Raw genomic sequence first — 22,037 nt, 5'->3', positions numbered from 1 at the left:
TCTTGAACAGTGACAGGCTTGGGGCCGTGACACCTCCCTGGGGAACCTGTTCCAGTGCTCCACCACTCTCTGGGTCAAGAACTTTTTCCTCATGTCCAACCTCATTGAGGGGTCTCAGAGGACATCCACCCTAGCAGCCCACCGCCAAGCCCCTTCCCCCACCAGCTCATGACCAGCTGATACTGAGGCTCCGCCCCTGCCCTCTGACCATGCTCCATCACCGTAAAGCTCCACCCCTGGCCCCTCACCGCGCCCCACTGCCCTGAAGCTCTGCTCCCGGCTCTGGGACCATGCCCCACTGCCCTCAGGCTCTGCCCCTGGGCTCCGTGGATTTGGCCTCCGAGCCGTTCTGGATCTCCAAGCACTGCGGGGTTCCTGAGCACCGGCTGGATCCCGTCCTCAGCAATAAACAACTGGGCGAAGCTGGGAATTGTCCTGCTCAGAACTGGAAGTGGAGGGAGTAGCTCTGAGAGGCTGTGGGAAATACATCCCACCTCTGTTTTCCTTTTTTTCCTTTTATTCCCTTCATCCCTGCTTTAACTTCTTGACAGTTTCAGGCTTTTACTTTTTTTTTTTTTTTTTAATCTTAAGTTTCTTTAATAATATAATGTGGTTTGGATCCTTTTAGTTGGAAGTATCTCAGAACTCTGTCACCAGTCTCTCTTTTTATTTACCTGTAAAGAAATAATTTCCTTTCCCTTCTTCCAGAAGTCATAAAACAGTTGCAGTTTAATAAAAAATAAACTTCTAGTGCCTACGACAAGTCTTCCTGACAGACTGACAGTTATCTCTCACAGATATCCTTTCTGAGCAGACTTTGCTTTACATCAACCCGTGGCACACTGGATGGCAACAACAACAAACACCCATCTGTTCACATGTTCTTGGGACAGGTGTTCATGGAAAGGAAATCCCTGTAGATAAGAAACTGCATCAAATCAGAGAACAGCCAAGTGAATGGAAAAATAACCTTAGATCTGCTTTATCTTCATTGCAAACAAAATCAACATAGGACTGGTGTCAGTAGCCCGTGTCTATTACCAAATGAGAGACAGCATTGTATGTGAAAGGGCTCATCTGTCCTACACAAATGCTCTTTTCTCATTTAATTCACTATTATTTTTCCACTCACTCCCTGGTGAAAAACTGTTCAAACATACTCGTTTTAGAGAAAGATTTAAGAGTAAGAAAGGCCAAGGCTCCCTCTGTCTGCTTTTACAATAAGATGCATCCTGGATTCTATGACATCTTAGCTGGACATTGCCCCAGCTTTTCACGTTCAGAACACATCTGTTCACATCACCCACGTATATTTAGGGCAAGCAGCTACCCAACAACATCAAAGAAATTTCTCAGGATTTGGTGGAAGTTGTACTTAACCCATGTGCAGACTGCAGTACTAGGCCCTGTGAACCCTTGTCTTCATGGCTTGTTTTAAATTCCCTTTATGCATAATTTTTTTAATGAGATTGTTATAAATCCTAGAAAATTAATCTATACTTGAGTAATTCTTTCATCTCTACTTGAGACATTAGCTCCTTCAGTCCTTCTCTTCTGTGTCAATTATCACATACATTGTCATTTTGGCTACCCACAAAGGAGCCTTAGCAGCTTTGTGATGCTTGCCTTCTCAGTTCTCAAATATAGAGAAGACAGTTCTCAAATCTCCTCCTTTTTTTTTTCCTTCTTATGTGATATGTATTTGCATCAGAACAGCTTCCTCTCATTAAGAGGTTCAACTGCACAGACAGGTATAAATTGTTAACAGTCAATGAACAAAAATGTTTAAAAGACATTCTTGATCTGCTCTGGACTCAGAACACTGCACATGAGTGCTCAATGACAAAACATGTATGTAACAAAAAGTACAAATGTAACTGAGTCTACAAAGATTAGTTGTAGTGCAGGTGTTTCATTGGCCAAGGAAGAAACAGTTTATTTTTATAGCCACACTCCAGTAAAGTTTATGCAGCACTGTGGAAAAAATAGAGTTTACTGTAGCTGCGGTGTGACTATAAAAATAATGGGGGTTTTGGATGTTTGAAATCCTTTTCTACTGTGTTACATAATTTCTTTGGGGAGCAACAAATCAGATATCTTTTGGGAATCTCTCCTGCCCAACACCATTTCAGTTAAAAAAAAAAAAAAGTTGCAGATTACCAAATAAATCAACAAGTAAATAACAACTTGTACACAAAACACAAGAATAACCTCTTAATCACCAGTCTGGCCTATAGTGATGCTCGGCATGTGCTAACAATGGTTTCTGGTAGACTGGTACTCTGGTTCTCTGTGAGAACAGAGCCTGGTGTGAGATAGATCTTTATTGCTACTGCTATCCAGATCAAATCTAGTCAAGGAGTGCCCATTCCTTGCCAAAGCTTCACTCGCTGTACAAATACCTTCAGACAAAAGAAACACACTGCAATTCCAAGGACTGGGGAAAATAAATCCCTACCAAGCCAAAGGACTGGTACAGGCCTTGGTATTGGGAGAACTGGAGTTCATCCCTCTGACCCCCACAGCACCTTCTGCTCTCAGGAGCTGAGATGGCCTACAGTGTGTTGCTTCCAGAAATCTCTCTCAATTAATCCTACCTGTAGCTTTATGGCACGTCTCAGTCAGACATAGCCAAACACATGTTCTCAAGACTTGTCCATGCAGCAATAATTTCATAAGCTGCAGATGTCAAGAACCAAGACAAAATAATACAGTACACACCAGATTAAATGTGGTTAACAAGTTGCTTTTAGTTTATTAATTTTGCCCATATACATAGTTGATTTTGACAACACCACGTGAAAGAGCCATGACAAAGTATAACAAAATGGTACTGGAAAACATTTCAATATGCAATGTGCCAGTGTACCTACTGTGTTTTATACATACTTTACATTGAAAACCAAAATCCCACAGTTTTCAGAGGAAGTTCATGTTTTATTTTGAACTGGCAAATTTAGTTTATTAATACGTAAAAAAATAAATCTACAACAGCAACAGTGCAAACACATCAGAAACTTGCATGGCATACAGGACACAAATGAATAAAAATTAATATACAAAGGGCCCAATGTTTCCTAGGGTATTGGCTGTGACATGTACAACAAACAACAGGGTGAGGAATAAACTGCAACATAAACAAGAAGATGAGCTACATATTACTGGTTCTGTCTTGTACGGTCTCTCTATTTCAGGGGGTAAAGCTGTCATGCCTTGGATCTGCAATTAAAATAATAAAAAATGATCAGAGTTTTGTCACATAAGATTAGAAACCTGTATTTTGCTCTCTAACTAGTTGACAGCTTGCATGAGAATCTATTGTTAGTTTTGTACTGGGGTTTTGACTTTTACTGTGGAGAAACCAAGCTCAGTAAAAATATTAATATATTGCACAACATATGATCAACCAGCATGAACATCTGTTGTTCTCAGCTTGGAACAGCTGGACACATTGGCAATCCTCTCCAGGAAAGCAAGGTTAGGCTTTTGTTGATTGATTTGTACCACCTTATTTTGCTTTGTGGGATTGTCTGGTTGGTTTGTTGTTTGTTTGTTTGGCCATCCTTCTGGGTTACCATTCTAGAGGGGTATTAAATGCTGTTTGAACGTATTTATTCGTACATACTAAGCTTACAGTTGCCTGTACAAGGCAGCTAATTGTGCATACATTATTTAATGGAATCACAGGATGCTTGAGGTTGGAAGGGATCTCTGGAGGTCATCGAGACTGAAAGCGCTGGGTCTGTTCAGCCTGGAGAAGGGAAGGCTGAGAGGGGATCAGATTCCTTTCAGTGATGCCCAACGGTAGGATGAGGAGCAACGGGCACAGACAGGAGGTTCCATCTGAGTATGAGGAGAAACTTTACTTTGAGGGTGACAGAGCACTGGAACAGGCTGCCCAGAGAGACTGAGGAGTTTCCTTCTCTGGACACATTCAAAACCCACCTGCACACATTCCTGTGTGATCTGCTCTGGTGAATCTGCTTTAGCAGGTGAGTTGGACTAGGTATCTACAGAGGTCCCTTCCAATCCCAACCATTCTGTGATTCTGTGATCTGCTCCAATGTCCCTGCTCAAGTAAGGTCACCTACAGGATTGTAATATTAATATATGTTGAGCATTTTCACTTTTCCCTTAGAACTTAGTGCAATTGTTATGGTGTTGGACATAACTACCTGCCTCTCATGGTTTTGACATGAAAATAGAGAGCTTTGGGTACACTGGTTGGCTATGCTTTTCCTGAATGTATTCCCTACAGATTAAAGAAAAGAATCTCTGCAAAAGGCAAGCTCCTGGGCACGAGTATCTTTGAAAGTTTGAATGACCACCTGCACAGCATGTGCTTGCTTTGGGTTTTTTCCATGTTGCAGTTATCCTGCACTGCAGAAAAAGCTAAATATTGAATTAATATTGGCAAACACAACACAAAGCTAAAACTGATCGAGGCACCACTGCTACAGAAGGATGAAGATATTTTCAGCTCACTTCGTTTGCTTCAGGTTTTTGGGTTTTTTTCTTGTAACAACTCACTGATTGTTTGGCCATTCAGGTTAAATCTGTTCTTGATTTTGATGAGGATGGCCAATTTAACATAACATCACTAATAAGAGAAGGAAAAGGAAAGAGTCCTAATTTTAGTTTTGATGAATATGCCCTAGTCATTTAAAATAGGAAACCATGATTAAAAAGAAGAATTAAACATTCCCAGTTCCAGTGACCTCACCCTTTGACAAAGTATTGTTCCTTCATCCTGTAAAATAAAAGTGAACAGCATTTTCCAGAAATCATACCATTAAAAATAAATGAAATACAATAAAATACAATAAAATACAATAAGAAGCGTATCCTTTCTTGGTAGAATTTCTCTGTGCTTTTCATCATCTTAACTTGTCCTCTGACAAATAGTCAGTGAAGGAGTGGCTGCGCAGCTGCTACTGGCCAGCAGTTGCAAACAACAAGAAGTTTAACCAAAACTGGTGAATCGTCATATGTGCTGTCAATAACTACTTTTCACAGAATGTCTGCAGTGGGTCAAATATTAGAAAAAACAGAACCTTTTGATTACTTATAGCACACAGTATTTCATTGACATTCTATGGGCAGAACAGTCTGCTCGATGTTGGAAAGACCCAAGAACATCACCACAGGAAGCGCGATTTTGCCACCACCTGAAAGCATAGCGTGACCTGCTGCAAGGCAGTCAGGGCTGTTTTGCTGGTTGATGACAATGAGGGAAAGGTCCTTTCCTATAAAGTATTTCACCAGTAGTATCTCGTATCAGCTTTATTAGGCTGGCCTAGAGTCACAGTAGGAGAAAAGCCAGTACAATGAGTCAATCTCCCCTTCTAAAACAGAAAAGCTCAAAAAAGTAAAATGGAATCCTGTCTTTGGACTCTGTAAAGGAGTTCAAGGAGCAACACATATTTTTCAGCACATCCTTAGGGATGATACTATATGCACTAATAGTTATTTATAAACATATGTCAAAACTAAAGATGACAGCATTTCCCAGCAGTCCTGTTAAAATACCAGTAGACATTTGCAATAAATAATAACTTACTGGGAAATTATTTTTTATCTTACAGTTATTTTCATCAAGAGAATTGCGGAGGGAAAACTATAGAAGATAAAATCTTCCAAAGGTGCATGAAGGAAACAGACAATCTACATATACTCTTTTGGCCCAATACTATAGGCATCCCTAAGACACAAGACCAACAAAAAAGTAAGAGATATTGGAAGATTAGTCCTATAGTTTTAGGTAGTCTAGACCAGGAGTGTCAAGCTCATTTTCACCTGGGGCCACATCAGCCTTCAGTTGCCTTCAAAGGGCAAAAGTCTTAAAATGACATTCGGCCCTTTGAAGGCAACCGTGAGGCTGATGTGCCCCCTGCCATGAAAATGAGCTTGGCACTCCTGGTCTAGATGCCTGAGTTAAGTAGTTAAATGCTTGAGGCTTCCTTATACATTCAATAAGCTTCCCCTTACAGAGTGACTCAGAGAAGAAACCTATTTAGGGATTATGAATCACCTATTGCAAGACCCTGACATAAGTCTCTAACAGAGGCAGCCAAGTGAAAACAGCTTTCTAACTTAGTCACCTAATCTGGACCCATGGTTACTCTCTGATCAGTCCCAGGCACACTGAAAGACTCCATACTCCTATTACTGATCTCAGCTGCTAACCAAAGTTTCAAGTGTACTATTCTTTTTAAATACTTCCAGAACTCGAGTTAGGTGAAAGCACTGATAAAATATTCTCATCCTTTGTTGTTGTATGTAAATGCAATATAGCCATCTAAACAGTCTGAAGACATAACCAGGTACTACATTGCTTCATGCACAATGAAGCACAGCAAACCGCATTTGTTTTGTGGCATTGTTGCCTCCTTTTGAACACTTAGACTTACCGACCACTCTGCATTATCTGTTTTTGAACATCTCACGTTCACTGGTAGTTTAAGCACAAGTTCATTATAGGAGAGACCCTCTGATCTGGACCATTTGAATTTGTTCATTGCATCCATAAAAGACAGGTTTTTATATTGCTTAGGACTCTTGATAATGAAAGGCCAAGTCCTAAAGAAAAACAAATAAACAGATTTTTAAAAGTAAATAAGTACCGTCTGGTTGAAAGTGATGAGGAAAACTCAGAAAAACAGATGTACTATTAATACGTGTATTATGCCTAACTCACATTGTCAGCTATGTTCCCAGCTACACAGAACTGATGCAGTTTTACTGATTTTAACAGACTTATAAAAGTTTGTGAGCAGTTTAATACTTGTTGCCAGATGCTTTTAGAAATGAAGGATTTTAACTTATAGAATTGCATTGTTGTGCTCCAATCTACAAAGTGAATACACAGGCAATATAAAACAGATCTTCTGTTGTAACTTCTCAGAAAAGCCCAAAACAAAATAAAAGCCACCCCCTCTACTAGGTTTGGCAGACAGTGTTGCAAAGAAACGTTTGCCATTAGAAAGCTGCTTCCAGATGGCTTTGCCAAGCTCTGGTCTTAACTCAGATAATAGGTAAAAACTCAGCCCAGGAGAGTTGTTGTTCTAACATGTGTTGATTGGCAGCAATGCCAAAAGATCAAAGGACAATAACTGGTGTTGTGGACATTGTCTTTTGGCATATCCCTACATGCAGGCTGCAAGGGGAATTTTGGCCAGGGCAATAGAGACCTGTTGCGCTGCTGTGAGAGATCTGACTATTTGCCCACGTGTGGGAATCCTCCCCATGAAAAACTGGGGCAAATCCCATTCTCCACCAGCCAAAGATGTGGAAAGTGAAGAAATGAGATTTCTTGTCTTTATTTTGGAAGGAAAACTCAAAAATAATAACAAAGGAAAAATAAAAGAAAGAAAAGAAAGCCAAAGAAAACCTTTTCCATTTTTCTTGCTTTCTTCTTGCTTGACTCTATTGGGATGAATGGAAACAAAACGGTGAATGGCTCAAGTTTTTAAAAACAGAAAGTCTAATACAGCTAGTGGAAGAAAGTAGGTAAAACTTCATCTAAGCAAATTAATTAATACTTTGGTGGCAGCATGAATTATCTTTTCAAAGCACTTTAGACAGGTCTGTGTAATCTTGCAGGAGGCTGTCTCCCACTTGCTTTGGGTAAATTTCTGCCTATGCCCAGGTTCTGCTCTACTCAACATCTAGGCACAAGGAACGCAATTTTAACCAAGCGCCTATTTTACACTGTTGTGGCCCAATCACTTTCATCTCAGGTCCTCATGATTTATACCACTGTCTGTGCCACCAGACTGAGGGAAAAACAGAGTTTTAAAGTGTGCCACGGTGCCTTGATCCTGCTGCCAGTTTGCCTTCATGTGTAAGTCAAGAGAGACCATAGAGAAGTCAGTGAAGCAATTCCAGTGTAAGACTGACACAAGAGAGATGGATATCAGGTCACATATCCTTAGGCTGACAGAGCTTAATGAAACAAGAATTGCGGATTAGGTCATAAATACTAGAGGCATTAATAATCTCTTCTTCTAATTACTATTCCATTTGCAGCAGACAGTCTGCATACTTACTCTATTCAAAACATCTTTATTTCCCCAGGCCACATGCGCATTTTTTCCTTAAGTACAGTTATCATGAATGAACACTCAAGAGAGCATACATTTGTTAGAATATTTTCTTTCTAAGCTCAGAAAGACTTTTTTAGCTAGGACTAATTTAGAAACTGTGTTCTCCCTGTATTAAAAGAGATTGTAAATAGACATAGTGTGGAAAATGAAGTAGACTGATTGTATTGTGACTTTCTTTGAACTCTTCTGTGTTGGATATAAATTTCAGAACTTAAGACCAGTAAGTCTGTACATCAAATGACTTTGAAACAAAAGTTTTATATGTTTTTTTAAGATAAAATGTATAAGTAAGGAAAACTTTTAGTAAGTATATGTCACTACACACTATTAGTCTACCAATTTTATTTTAAAAACTTACTATTACGTTGTTTAGTTCAATTAACAATGCAAATGCAATTCACCTTTCACCACTAATAGTGCATTCCACTTCCTATTGTTTGATTTTTTTTTCTGCATTGTATTCATTGTGGGAACTTTCCTCTTTAGACAATTCTCATTCTGTTTACAGTGACTTCCACTGCTGATCTGCTGTTGAGATGCTTTGATTTTAAGCACTGGAAGGAACACTTAAAACCTGAAATATGCTATTTATTGGGTTTTATATATTCACACACATTATCCTGTCTCATCTGGCTTCCTCTGAACTCCTACCAAAATTTAAATTTTATATGAGATTCTGGAAATTGCTCTTAGTGAGCAATATCCTTGTGTAGGTCATCCCACTGAATCCAGCAACACATTGGGAAACATTTTGTTCCTGCTGAGTACTCTCATGATGAAAGACAGCAAGACTTCCACTGACGTACCGAAGAAATTGTAACACCTTGTTTAAAATTCACCAGCCTGTGGTTTACCCCAGTGGCCAGATGCCAGGTGAATTGCATGGACCTTCATGGTGGTTATTATAGATCCTGAGTTGCCTAAATGGTAACGGCCCCCACACCCCATGATTCACAGAGAGGATATTTAATATTTGTGGAGCACTGAAGCAGACAGATCTTACAACAAAATGATATTACCCCTTTTGAGCTGAGCAGCTGGTCAATATTCAGATTCTTGTGGGTTATTTTTATTAGGAAGAAAAATTAATGAATGAACTAGGATTTTTTCTTTCTGAAATGGATTTACATCTGAAAAATGTGCAGTGTTCTGCTTCCCTGAACAGCAGGAGTCCAAGACTCAGGAGACAGTGTCTTTGCACAGCATTGCAACCCCCTGCAGCCAGTAGTTCACCCAAAAATCTCTTTTCTTCCTCTTGGCTGGATTCCTACCACTGGTTCTGTGTTTTTCTCTCTACTTAACTTGCATATCATCCTCTGACTTGTTATTCTTCCAAAGCCTCCATCCTCTCATTTCTCTCCATCATGGTGATTATCTACCATTTATCTTTTACTATGAACAATTTAATGTTCTCTCAATTTCCTTTCTAACTTATGACTTCTTCCCCTTCTGTCCATTTTTGTCAGTGTCACCAAGACAGTGCTAAGTTCTGTGTGTGAGCAAGAGTTCTACCATCTGGTTGCACCTATTGACTTCAGCTGAATTACTCACAACAAATTTACCCAGGGTAATTTGATATCCATGCTCTCAAATTCCTTTTTCAACATAATCTCTATACCTGTGAAAAACTTATATGTTTTAATAAATTGATAGATTTAAAATATTGATATGACGTTGATACGTAGTCTTTTTACAGATGGTTGTAGTGAAAAAAAAAACCTTCTGTGAGTGATATTATTTCTTTAACAGAAGAAACTGGTTTGGTTTGGTTTTGTTCTTTTGTTTGTTTGTTTGGGGTTTTGTTTTGGTTTGTTTTTTCTTAGAAAAAAAAGGCAAAGTAATTTGGCAGGAGAAATAAGTAGCAGGACAGTATATTGATGAAAAAGAAGCAGCATGGGTGACCTTGCAATGTGTTATACTATCAGAAAGAAATAAAGGTCATATAAAAATGACTCTGGAATCCCACAGACAGAAACAAAGCTACTACACATATCCATAAACATATTACTTGCCTGACTGGTCTATAGATTTCCTTAACACCAATGAATTGGAGCTGTTCCATTATATCTGGAATACTTGCACATCGAGTGAGGTTGATTCTCGGGTAATAGAGCAGATATGACAAGCACATTTCATTCCTGGTACTCAGACCACCCTGAAAATTGAATTTTTCTTTTAATTAAGATAGCATTGGAATCCCACAGATAAAAACACTAATTAGCATTTATATGCTAATGAAACGTGTATGAGGAGGCCCAATTAAACAGGTTTATTTTGCACATTAGGTTATCAAATAGCAAGCAGTTTTTATATAATGCATTACAAAATACTCTCAAGTAGCTCCCAAGCTAAAAAGATGCCAAAAAGAATAACTATCAATAAAATAAAATTCCTATTATGTTGAAGAGTACTATCTGAGAAGTTCAGGTGTATTTTCAGCTGTTTCCAAGGTATTTATATCTACCATGTTTCAGAAAAAGTGCTTTAAAATGGAGCAGATATAGAAAAAATCTGGTAGGGTAATTAGTCTGTGTAATAAGACATTAAATGAGCTTTGTCTAGTAAAATGGAGGCTGAAATGGAATATGTATCTATATGAACTCTTCTTGTATGTACATATGCAGATACAGAGTAAGAAAGAAAAGAGTTATTAAAGTTAACAGATAATGCTTACTCAAGAACAAATGAGCACTAACTATAAAATAATTAGAGTAAGGTTTTTAACTAGCTGTGGAAACAGACTCTTAAACAGTCTTTTGTTGAGAGCCACGGGCAAAGGACGTATTTAAAATTAATCTTGATAAATATGGATAAGATTATGAGCTGCATGTTCCTAAATCCTGTGTGGGAGCAGTTCCACAAAACTCACAGAACTACAGGAACAGGAATGGAGAAGACAAAATACACAAACCAAGAGCCAACGGCTAGTGTGGTCACTACAATGGAAAATATGACAAAAACTCAAAAGTCTTCCTTCTCACTCTTTTGCTTTTGTTTATATGCCTACATGCAAGCCATGATTCAGGGAGAGGTATCCCTGTGCTCTTTGGATGCTGGGACTAGGTCTTCCTTGCTGAACAGAAATCTCTCCAGTCCCACCTCCCGCAGGTCTGGAGAAGAGGAGACGTAACAGGAGACCTCATCATGGTCTACAGCTTCCTCACAAGGGAAGGAGGAAGGGCAGGCACCAAACTCTTATCTTTAGCGACCAATGACAGAACCCGAGGGAATGTCAGGAAGATGTGCCGGGGGAGGTTTACATTGAACATTAGGAAAAGGTTCTTCATCCAGAGGGTGGTGGAGCACTGGAACAGGCTCCCCAGGGAGGTGTCACAGACCCAAGTCTGACAGTGTTCAAGAAGAAGCTGGACAACACCCTCAGACACATGGTGTGTACTGTGGGATTGTCATATGCAGGGACAGGAGTTGAACCTTGTGGGTCCCTTCCAACTTGGGATATTCTATGATAGATCTGGATTCAGCACCTTCCGAGGAAGCAGAATCAGACCCTGGTGAAGGTCTGGTACTGGCAGCTACCTCCCTCCCATAAACATGGTGGGTCTGGCATCACTCTCTGGTTTTACAGCCAGCTGGCACAGTCCAGCTCATGTCCCAACAACCAAATTTGCTTCACCTCCAAAACCACGTGGCCACATCACAAAGGCCTGTACCTGGTCTCTGCCACCATAAAAAGCTGCATCTGGGAGACTGTGCACTGCCACATGCTAAACTTTAGCCAGATCCCTTGAGCCTGAAGTGGATGCTCACCCCCTGGCCATGGGGCTGCGGTACAGTCGCTCCTTGTGCCTCAGCTGCAAGGGCACGAGGGTACTGAACAGGCTTCTCCTGCCCTGGGGTCAGCAACCGTCCAGGAGGGTCCCTGCTGCTGGAAAACCCATCATGAGAGAAAGGTAACTCACAGAGGCTGACTGTGCCCAGCCTCCTCCTCCCAGCCTGAAAGACCTGCATTCTGCCTGCATTCTACATTAGGCACATAAGTAAGCAGTCCCATCCTGGTCATGACATAAGCAAAAATCGATATTTAAGAACCAGCAACAGGAACTTTGGGGGAAAATGCCTAACAAGTTCATAAAAACAATTTATTAGAATATGCAGAATTTGAATGTTAATACATGTTATGAAGAAAGCACTCCTTACACTACCAAAGTCTGATCTTTTAAGATCTTTTATGAGCTGGCTTATTTCTATAAACTAGTAATTTGAGTGCCTTATGCAAGAGATCAGATTATGATAATAATAGTCCTGATTACTTTAAAACTTTAGAATCTATGAAAGGAAAGATCAGACATAATTACATGCACACAGGCATTAGTAAGTAAGCATAGCATTTAGGAAAAAGGTTTTAGTCCTCAATATTATCTATGTACGTATTTTGACACATTAAGACTTTTCTTACCCATGTCATGCGAACTCGGTCCACAGTACTGTAGTGACATTCTGTGATTAAATTATCCCCCTGAAACACAAGATTTAGGAAGCTGACAAGTATGAAGTTTATCAACACCAGCTTCAGGTAAGCACAGGTGACAGCAAGCACTTGAGAAATAAAGATCAGAGCAGTGAATACAACTTTTTGAAAGAGCAAAGTATTAGGTAATTGGCGTAGGCTAAGGCCTTGGCTCTTATCATTCATGTTATCCCAGATCATCAGGAATGCCCCATGGATTTAAAAGGGGTCCTGTTAAGAGTCTGGTCTGTTTGTTTAAGATAGCAATGGAGCTGCCGAGTTATAATCCTGTCTTCAGGAAAATTATATATGTAGGTGCTGTATACACATGATTGTAGCTCTAAAACTCATCCAGTGCTATTTTGGATAGCTTTCTTCAGGCTATTTTATCTTGCCAGCTTCAACAGAAATACTTGCCAAATGAGGAAAAGGAGGTTTTCCACATCACAATAACAACTATTTATCTGCCAAGCCTGGGAGTAGAGGAGTGGCAGGCAAAGACTTAACTACATTGACAGATATGTATGGGAAAGGCTAAATACTTACATTCTCAAGTACATACAAGTAACATTTTGCTGTCTTGACAAACTGATCTACAGTTTGGTGGCAACCTTATTCCCAGTACCTGATCAAATACAAATCTCAAAATCACCATGATAATCAAGTGGAAGTTTAAAATATTTAAGAGTATAGCCAGACATCAAAATTCTGGTATTTTTGGGCAACTTCATATCACAAGGATGACAGAGGTTCATTTATTTGGATCATCCTCTTCCCTTATCATCCACTGTATTAATCTTCTCTGAAAAAAAAAAAAACAGATCACCCTTCAAACATCAAGAATTTCTCCTTCCCTGCAGGCTGTCTCATTGCCAGATCAATGCTAGTGCTAATTATGCTCTGGGCTGCTGGAAGAAGGTGCGTCAGCCTCATGTCGGCCAAGTGGAGACAGAGCCTTCTGAAGCAGGGAGTACTGGCACAGTTTCGCTGTTCCCTGCAGGAATATGCTGGTTCCTACCAGAGAGGTCTCTGGTTTACAGACTGGATAACATTCACTAAAAACATTCCTTCTGCGAGATTAAATCTTTTGCTTCCAAATTCAGAAGAGAATTCTAGTATGTGAAGAAAACAACCAACCTGGACTACACAAACCGAAAGAAGGATTCACCCTTGGAAGAGAAGGCAGAAGGAGACAATAACAAGAACTTCTATAAAAATTTTTAATCCTATTAGGTAATCGATTAGACTGTAGTCTGAATTACACCAGAATGATGTATGTAAAGTTGTACTGGCAGTTTTGTTTAAGATTAAACCAACAAAACACAAGAAAAAGGCTCACTTCAGAGAAAGAATTCCAGCTTCTACCTGAGCCGTCTTTTTTTTAAGTTGCTGATACTATCAAATACCTCTTTTAGATTTTCTCCTGTCTACTCTCTTTTGTTCTTGAATTTTAAGAGGTCTTTCTCTATAATCTGCTTGGATTTTCCTAAAAATATTCCAGGCTTTCTCTGCCAACCTGTCATCTTCTGCCAGTCCTCTTCCTAAACCCTTCAACACTTCTTTCCTGGAGGAGGTAACACCAGTTTGTCTTTGAAGTCCCTGTGGATTACAAGGAGTTGGACTTCAAAGAGTAAATGCTACACCTGAAAGTCCATGTTTTGCTTTAGAAATTAAATTAGAAATCTAGCATTTCAACTTCTTGTCTCTAAAGGACAAATATGAAAGTATCCCAGCATGGGCAAAGAGACGTAAGAGAGGAAGGGACTTGAAGAGAAGCCTGGAAGTTTAAAACATGGGGCTCCTGATCTTACCTGAAGTTCAGTCATTGCGATGACCTTTTCAGCTCTCTTTCCCTTACTGACTCCAATCATAAACAAAATCCAGTTGTTTGATACTTTACATCTGACCAGTTCCATGAAGTAACTGGCTTGTACGCATGCATCAGGACAAGCACACCCCCAGCTGCTCTGCAGGCCAGATCTGGAACACCCAACCTTTGTGGCATCAAACTTTCTGTCCTCAGGCCAAAGCTTCAAAAATAGATGTTGGTTGGAACTAACAAAGCTTGAGTGAATAATTTTTAAATGAGTCACTCATCCAAAAAAATATAGACTCTATTGCTTTACAATATAATTGTAGTTGGGATTTCTATAAAAGATATAACACATTATTCTCACAAGTATAGCAGATAGACATAAAATTGCATTTCTTCTTCTGAAGGATTTTGTTTACTTGGTGAAACCTCATGTGGAACATGAGCATGGAGTTTTCCTCCCAACAACGAATAAAAATCAGAAACAATCAGAAGGCTTGGCTGATTTGTAGATGTGTTTGCAAGGCTGGATACTTGCTCTGTGCAAATACTCATGATGTGCTACTTGATTCCAACAGATTCATAAAGCCACACCATTATGTTTCTATTCTTCAGCTGGCTGGATGAACAAAGATGGCACAACCAGGCACACGTGTGATTTTATAATCTGCTTTGTTCAAACATTTATAGCAATAAAGTTCAAATCAATTAATTGCAGGCACCAAACACACCTAAAGGATAGCTTGAATTGATTGGCCAAGCCAGTTCTGTAGTGAACAGGGTGGACACACCTGAGACACTGTGATTTTAATACATTAGCCACTCTGCATTAAGTAGAAAAATGAACAAAAGATTCAAGAAATTCTTTAGTAAAATTAATCCTAAATGTGAGTAAATGTTAGGCACATGATCTCTTAAATCCTTTAAGGTAAAGAATTAAGAGTGTCATACCGGCAAGATGGTTCTTTCTTCTTTCAGATACTGAAACTCCTGGAAGTTGAAGTCAAACTCATCATCATAAGCGAGAAGTTTCTGCTCCTCGCCATTGTGGAAGTGACGCATCCTGATAGCTCTGCCAGCAAGATGAGCATGAAGAAGGACCGCAAACACATGAATCCCAGTAGGTCTCTCAGCACCTAGAGCCTGGCCAGGGGAAAGCAACACTATCAGTGTGCCCACAAGTAACATAACTTAATGTAATGCAATGCAATATAATGCAATGAGCAAACAGAGTGAAAATTACATCAACAAATGCATTTTGCATTCCCTCAGTTTACAGCAAAAATGTAGTCTGGAGCAAAAAACAAATCTATATGTGAAATTAAGGCTTTATATAAAAAAAAAAAAAGCAAATTTTTTTCTGTGTTTTTTTTTCTTTTTGTTAAATAAAATGTGTTTTGACTTTTAACGCACATTTTAAAAAAAAAAAAAACAACTAGACAGCCAGTAATTCTCAATAGATGAAGACTTTCAAGGTTGTTATACTAGACCTTCCAAGTTATTTTACTGCTGTTGGCCAACACTGCTGAATGAGGAGGTTTATTGTGAAAAAGAATTCTATGCAGTTATGAATGACATTACCACTAATATAGTGCCAAAAGAAGCACTTTAAATTAAGAGGCTGTAATTATAATATGCTCTATTTCCCATCTTCAAGTGAACTGGTAGTGAAATACTGTAGGTCTACATCTGAAGCTTTTTTCCAGGTCAAAAGTATTTTAAAATGAAATTTTCCAAATTGACACAAATCTGACATCACTCCCATTCCAGCTGAGATCTACAGATCTGAACTTCTGAACTTGTGGTACGCTAAACTTTGATCCTTGTTCGGAGCCCAAACTAGAAATAAACTGCTATCACAATACCTTTCAAGTACAGCCTTAAGGTCAAAAGCTCATGATAATAGAATACTCAGGTGTTTTTAGGCTGAAATATGTTATGACAGCATGCAGCATTGAACACCATCACCAACAAACTTAAATTCCATATCTGATTTGCCCTTCACTCCAAACCACATCATAAAAAGCAGACATTGATTCAACCTTTCTTTAAAAATGACGAAATACATGAGAATCTCTCATGATATCTTAATCACAGATTTTAGACAATGCATGCATTACCTGTAGAGATATTTAAATTATCGTAATGAAACCAAGGGTTTAAGGGATGCCTAGTTTTGTACTTTGGGCAGTACAACAAAACCTGTTCAGGTCTTTAGTTTCTGCCACTGGTCTAAGAATACTTTTCAGCCTTTCACTTCACTATCAGGAGACTTTTGCATGTGCACAGATCTTAGTCTCTCTCAACATTTTTTCTGGGCTAGCTATTCCATACTACCAATAGTTTTTCCATGGAAAGCAATGTATGCTCATAAATCGAACACATAATTAAATCATTGCAAGCATTCTGTCAGCCAGTATTACTCATATCAGTAAAACAGCCTGAATCCTGAGCACCCCAAATACCCAGATCAAAAAGGCTCGACATTCTGGAGAGCAGCATGTAGCAGATGCCTTTTCTTACATCTTTAACCAGTAACTATCAATCTCCTTAAGAAGTTAAAGAGGCTGTCCAAAACTATTTCTAAGATTGAAAACCAATGGATTCAGGCAGGAGACATACCTCTTCCAGACATTCCAGTGTGCAGTGACCCTCTGACACAAATTCAGGCATGCCTGGTGGGATATTGTGGAAAAGGCTGACCCAAAGACCGGCTTCAATAACCCCAGCATCGTATTTCCTTAAAACTGGAGTATAAATTAGCCTCAGACCAGAGTTATCTATCAAACCTGCAACAAAAGAACACAGTCAGTCATGACTGTGAATCAGTATTTTAAAATAAATAAATAAATAAATAAATAAATAATCCAATTGTTTCTCATTTTTCAAGGCTTGTCCTAAGTTTTTTACATGAAAATTGAGGAATCAACCTCAATAACCTGGAAATCAGTCAAACCATATTCAGGAAGCAATAAATAGGGACACCCCACAGGAGGGTTGTTAAACATGTTTTTTTGATAAATGCAGTGTTGAGATATGAATGAAAAATATGTGCTGCTTGTAGCACCTGTGTCCCTTCCGCTAAATTACCCAGCAGGGACCTGAGAGAAAAGAAGGTAGATCCCAGGCAGAACAAATAATACAAGGACATAATAAGTCCTCAAAAGGTGCCATGTATGATTTTCAAATAAAATATTTAAAGGAGAGTTTAAAGTTGTTGTGAGGTTTTTTTTTCCTTTAAAATTTTCAAGCTGTGTATTGTCTTCTACTTGTGAATTTATCTATTTCTTCACGTTGAGCCCTAGCATTAATTACATTTTTTCTTAGTTTTGGGTTGCCTGTCACATTACAGGATACCTCAGGTGACCAAATCATCCCTTTTGCAATCTCTCCAATTAAGACAGCATCAACTAAATGTGAAAATTTGCTTCCTAAATCCCAAAGGCAAAGATAATACCAGCACTTTGAGTAAAGTAGACAAGAGAACTACACGCAATTTTAATGCTGCACTCACTCAAGGACTTCCTTCATTTTAAATGTAGTTTCAGGAACCAAATCCTGATGTAAAAACATTGAGATTTTTAAGACCCAAAATGATATGAATCTATTTCATCCATTTAAATATTTAGTCATATACGTTTGTTTATGTATCTACTCATAATTTATGTTGCTTCTATCATCTAACTCCTTACAATTATTTCTCTTGCATTAGCCATTTTGTCAGGAAAGATTCAAGCTAAATTTGTGTTGCATAAGCTCTACATTGTTAGCTCATTTCTTCTTTGTTGTCACTTTTCAAATTTCAGCTTTGAATACTAAAAGTGCAAAAGACCTAGTAAGTATCTCAGAGAAGGAAAGAGGCTCCCTAGTGACCGATATTGGTCTTCTAAAAACATAACAGGTGTAGCAATGCTTGAAACCAAATTTTACATTAACATGAAATCAGCAGGCTATTTTGAGATAGGCAAATGACAAAGGGGCAGAGCAGGGACTAAACTACCCAGTCACTAAAATACCTAAGCCAGAGTAGTATATAATTATTAAGGATCAAGGGCTATGAACTATGCATAACCAATCAAGAGTGATGATCAACTGTGCGACATTGTATGCCATGTATTTTGTCAGGGAGGAGAGAAACATGACCTGGGTTAGAGACACCTCACTTTGCCTGTGCTGTCTGAATTTTCCCAGGTCTTTTGTAAGACCCTGCATTCACTTGAGACCGTCCCAAGAAAGGCAAAATTTTCCCCATTACTTAATAAGGAAACAAAATACTATTGACTCTCAGCTTTTGTATCTGCCACTTGAACTAAAACAACAGTATTATGCAGCACAGTCAATTAAAATAGTTAATTTAGGGACACAAACAATTTGGAAATGTTTTTTCTGCATGCGGCTTCTTGGGCTTTCAGGTAACATTCGATGGAAAAGCATGTAACACCAAGGATGCAAAAGAAGTTTACCGTATCCCATGCAAATGTGCATGCTGAAGGGCAAGAATCTGTCATTAAACAGAACAATTTTGAGACAGTTCATCTAGAACAACATAAAGTGGGGGAATAACAGTAAGACAGAACACCATAACTCATTCAGAAGATTTTATTTAAACACATGGGAGTGTAAAGAAAGGTCAGTACACTGTGCTGCACTAGATTTTACTTCATACATATATAGCAATCACCAGAATAATATAGTAGCTCAGTAAACTTCCCTTTCAGAAAAACAGAATATCTTTCCAAAAGTCATCTTCAAAGTTCCTTAGATTTTTTGGGGCTCCCTGGTTTCTTCCTTTTCCTTCTTTTAAATATAAATGAATTTTAGAAAGAAGATTAAAAGACACCTTTATAAAATAAAAGCTTGTCTTTTAAGATAAACTGCTTTTACCCGGTGGAAGGCCTAGCAATCTGAGTCTATATTTCTCCTTTAGTAACTGCCCACAGTTCAGGTAGTTATCTCAAAAAAATACTGAAAAAAATTAATAAAAGGTTCTTTCCCTGTGTTGTTGTCTCATAATCTGAGTGCTGTGCTGCTCGCTCTCAGTCTGACTGGATTTCCCAGCAAAAGGAAAGGAAGATAATGTGAAGAATGTAGTGATAAAAGGAGATGTATTCACCTGTTCCACAGTTCTTTGTATATCTGAAACTTCCACTGACTTTAAGTTAAGCTTTTGAGTGCAGCGAGAAAAATATTGGGAATCAGGAACTATTAAGCAAGGAAAAATAAGCCTCAGTTTTGTATTTGCTCTGTTTGGCATGCGATGCAATGAGAAACACTTGTCTCTAGTACATTTCCAATCTTGCACGGTTTAAAGAGTGCGAGGGAACAAACCTTCTGTGTATGATGGATTGTCATAATGAACCTCCATAAGAACGAACTGAGGGTCAGCTGCTGTGCCAATGGATAACCCAACGTGAGGAGGGTATGTGAAGCCCTGGAAATCAACACATGCATACAGAGTTAAGGTTTTTTTGCCATGGTGGAGTTAATTTCTTTTTATAAATACACTTTTTTGTTTTTCCAATTATACAATCATATTAATAGTAAAATTTACAAAGATAACTTCTTTAAAAATTTTCTGAACATGGCATTGTGGCATAATGTATTTGTTATATTCAGAATGCACTAAATAACTATGTCAACATAAAATAGTAGATCCTATGCCTGCTAGAGGATAAAACCCCCAGCAAACTGGTCTGACCTCACCGCAGACCCTGTCTTCAGCAGGAGGCTAGACTAGAGACTTCCAGAGGTCTTTTCCAACCTGCGCTATCCTGTGATCTTATGATTACTTATACCGTATTTATTGCTTGAGCAGAAGAGGAAAATTCCATCTTAAACGTATAAACATTGCATCAACAAGCAGTTATCCTCACAATAAAGCCCTTATGAAAAAGTGAATTTACATTTTATGTGTTCCCTCTTTCTAAAAGCAGTAATTTCCAGGGAATGCTGAGGTTGTATGCTAATTGCTAATCTAATTGATTCATTTTCCTGCACAAATCACTGTATCCTAACCAAAATTATTTGAACTATAAAAATTATCTTCCTGGCTACATTTACATGAGCAAGCCATGTAGTGTGAAAGAAATAGCTCTATACAGGGCAACAGCATGTGCTGGGCCTACTGTCCCCAAACGATGCTCCTTTACTCAGGCTCTGGTCAGACCCATGCACTTGAACCCCATTTATGGCTGAGAGGTGCTGAGTTCAACCCTGCACATTCAGTTTCACTTCATCCCAAAGGGAGCTGTGCAAGTTCTCAAACCACTTGTGATGATAAACAGAGCTTGGTAAGTGGGGATAACCTGGAGATCTACTTCAAAAGCTCACTCCTGATTCAAACCAAAATTCCAGTATCTACTAAGTGAACTCCTTTACCAAATTCACTTTTATAGGAACTAATTTGCATCATTTTATAGAATATAGCTAATATTTTAACATGCAATTTGAGATTATAACTTTCTGAAATGTGCAATTTAAGATCCAAATTTTCTGATGCATGATGGACATTAATGAACTAATCATAATACATAGTAATAAGTATCACCCCCATTCTACAAAGAGGTAAACTGAAGTAAGTGAAGTGAGAACTCCGGTAAACCTGAATGTAACTCAGATCTGCTGGATTCCTCTCTACAGATCTTTAACAACGGCATCATCTTTGCAAAAGCCTCCATGCTGTTTGACACGTGATAACCTATTTATGTGAGTTTTTTATTTCACTTAGATTAAGACAGTTGAAAGTATAAATACTAGGTCAGAGCATAGCTGAGGGCAAAACTGCACAAAGCATACATCAGGGATAATGCTCACAGGGGATTAAACTTATTTTGATGGGTCCATGTGGCAGCTCTGGCACCCTCACACTGCAGCATTTGAAGAAGGTTTTGAGCTGCAGGCTGGCAAACGAAGGCTCTGGAAATTATCGTCATCCCAGTCCCTCTCTGTGCCTACACCATGGTTTGTGTAGGCACTCAGTGAACTGAGGGGATAAAGAAGGGGTGGGATTCTTTTGGCAGTAATGATGCCTGATATCAGCTGAAAGCATTAACTGGAGTCTAAATTAACATGTGAAATAAACTGAAAACACAGCCTGGGGCCAACACGGCATCAGAAACCATGTTTTCTGTAGATGTGCTGTATTGCTGTGAGCAAAGTGATCCATGTGCTGGCTCTGTGGTGTCACAGGATCACTCCTGCATTGAAATTATGTCTCTTTGGGCTGGGTAAGAAACTTCAGAACCATATGCCTGAATGGGGCAACACTGTAATGAGTTAAGTCTATGTCTAACTTCATTTGGAAAATCTTGCCTCCATGTCTATTATGCAGTCACCTACAGAGACTTGTTTTTTTTCTGTCATTCTCCACAGGTAACAGATACTGGACATGACTGTATTTCCATATTAGACAGGACAAGCTGATACAGTGACAGACTTCCATGCTCCCAAGTCATCTTTCTTTCCCTGAGGCATCAATTCTTCTATACTATTTTCGTTACTTCGAGCTTGTCACTCAGGATGTTCATTGTGTTTCATACTCCAGAGGCAAACAAGGATTGTGACTGTGTACTGTGATTGTGTACCCTTAAAAACAGACAGATAAATAATCACTAATATACTAGGAAGAAACTTCATTATGATGTACACCTTC

The 22,037-nt window shown here is 38.8% G+C and overlaps 1 protein-coding gene across 1 annotated transcript in view; it reads right to left on the bottom strand.

The window, feature by feature from the left end:
- Nucleotides 1-2,730: 2,730 nt before the first annotated feature.
- The window catches only part of MOXD1 (monooxygenase DBH like 1), a 49,875-nt gene continuing 30,568 nt past the window's right edge, over nt 2,731-22,037 (bottom strand). Inside the window, exons 6-12 of the mRNA XM_065835341.2 lie at nt 19,715-19,817; nt 17,009-17,175; nt 15,338-15,529; nt 12,523-12,582; nt 10,118-10,260; nt 6,411-6,579; nt 2,731-3,219 (exon numbers count right to left, since the gene is read on the bottom strand). Of these exons, the coding sequence (XP_065691413.2) occupies nt 3,052-3,219; nt 6,411-6,579; nt 10,118-10,260; nt 12,523-12,582; nt 15,338-15,529; nt 17,009-17,175; nt 19,715-19,817 (1,002 nt within the window). The 3' untranslated portion in view covers nt 2,731-3,051. The remainder of the gene's footprint in view (nt 3,220-6,410; nt 6,580-10,117; nt 10,261-12,522; nt 12,583-15,337; nt 15,530-17,008; nt 17,176-19,714; nt 19,818-22,037) is intronic.

The sequence above is a fragment of the Patagioenas fasciata genome, chromosome 3 (genome assembly GCF_037038585.1).
Source record: "Patagioenas fasciata isolate bPatFas1 chromosome 3, bPatFas1.hap1, whole genome shotgun sequence".
In the NCBI taxonomy this organism is placed as follows: Eukaryota; Metazoa; Chordata; class Aves; order Columbiformes; family Columbidae; genus Patagioenas; species Patagioenas fasciata.
The sequence above is the reverse complement of the archived record's forward strand: the minus strand, read 5'-3'. Positions and strand labels throughout refer to the sequence as shown.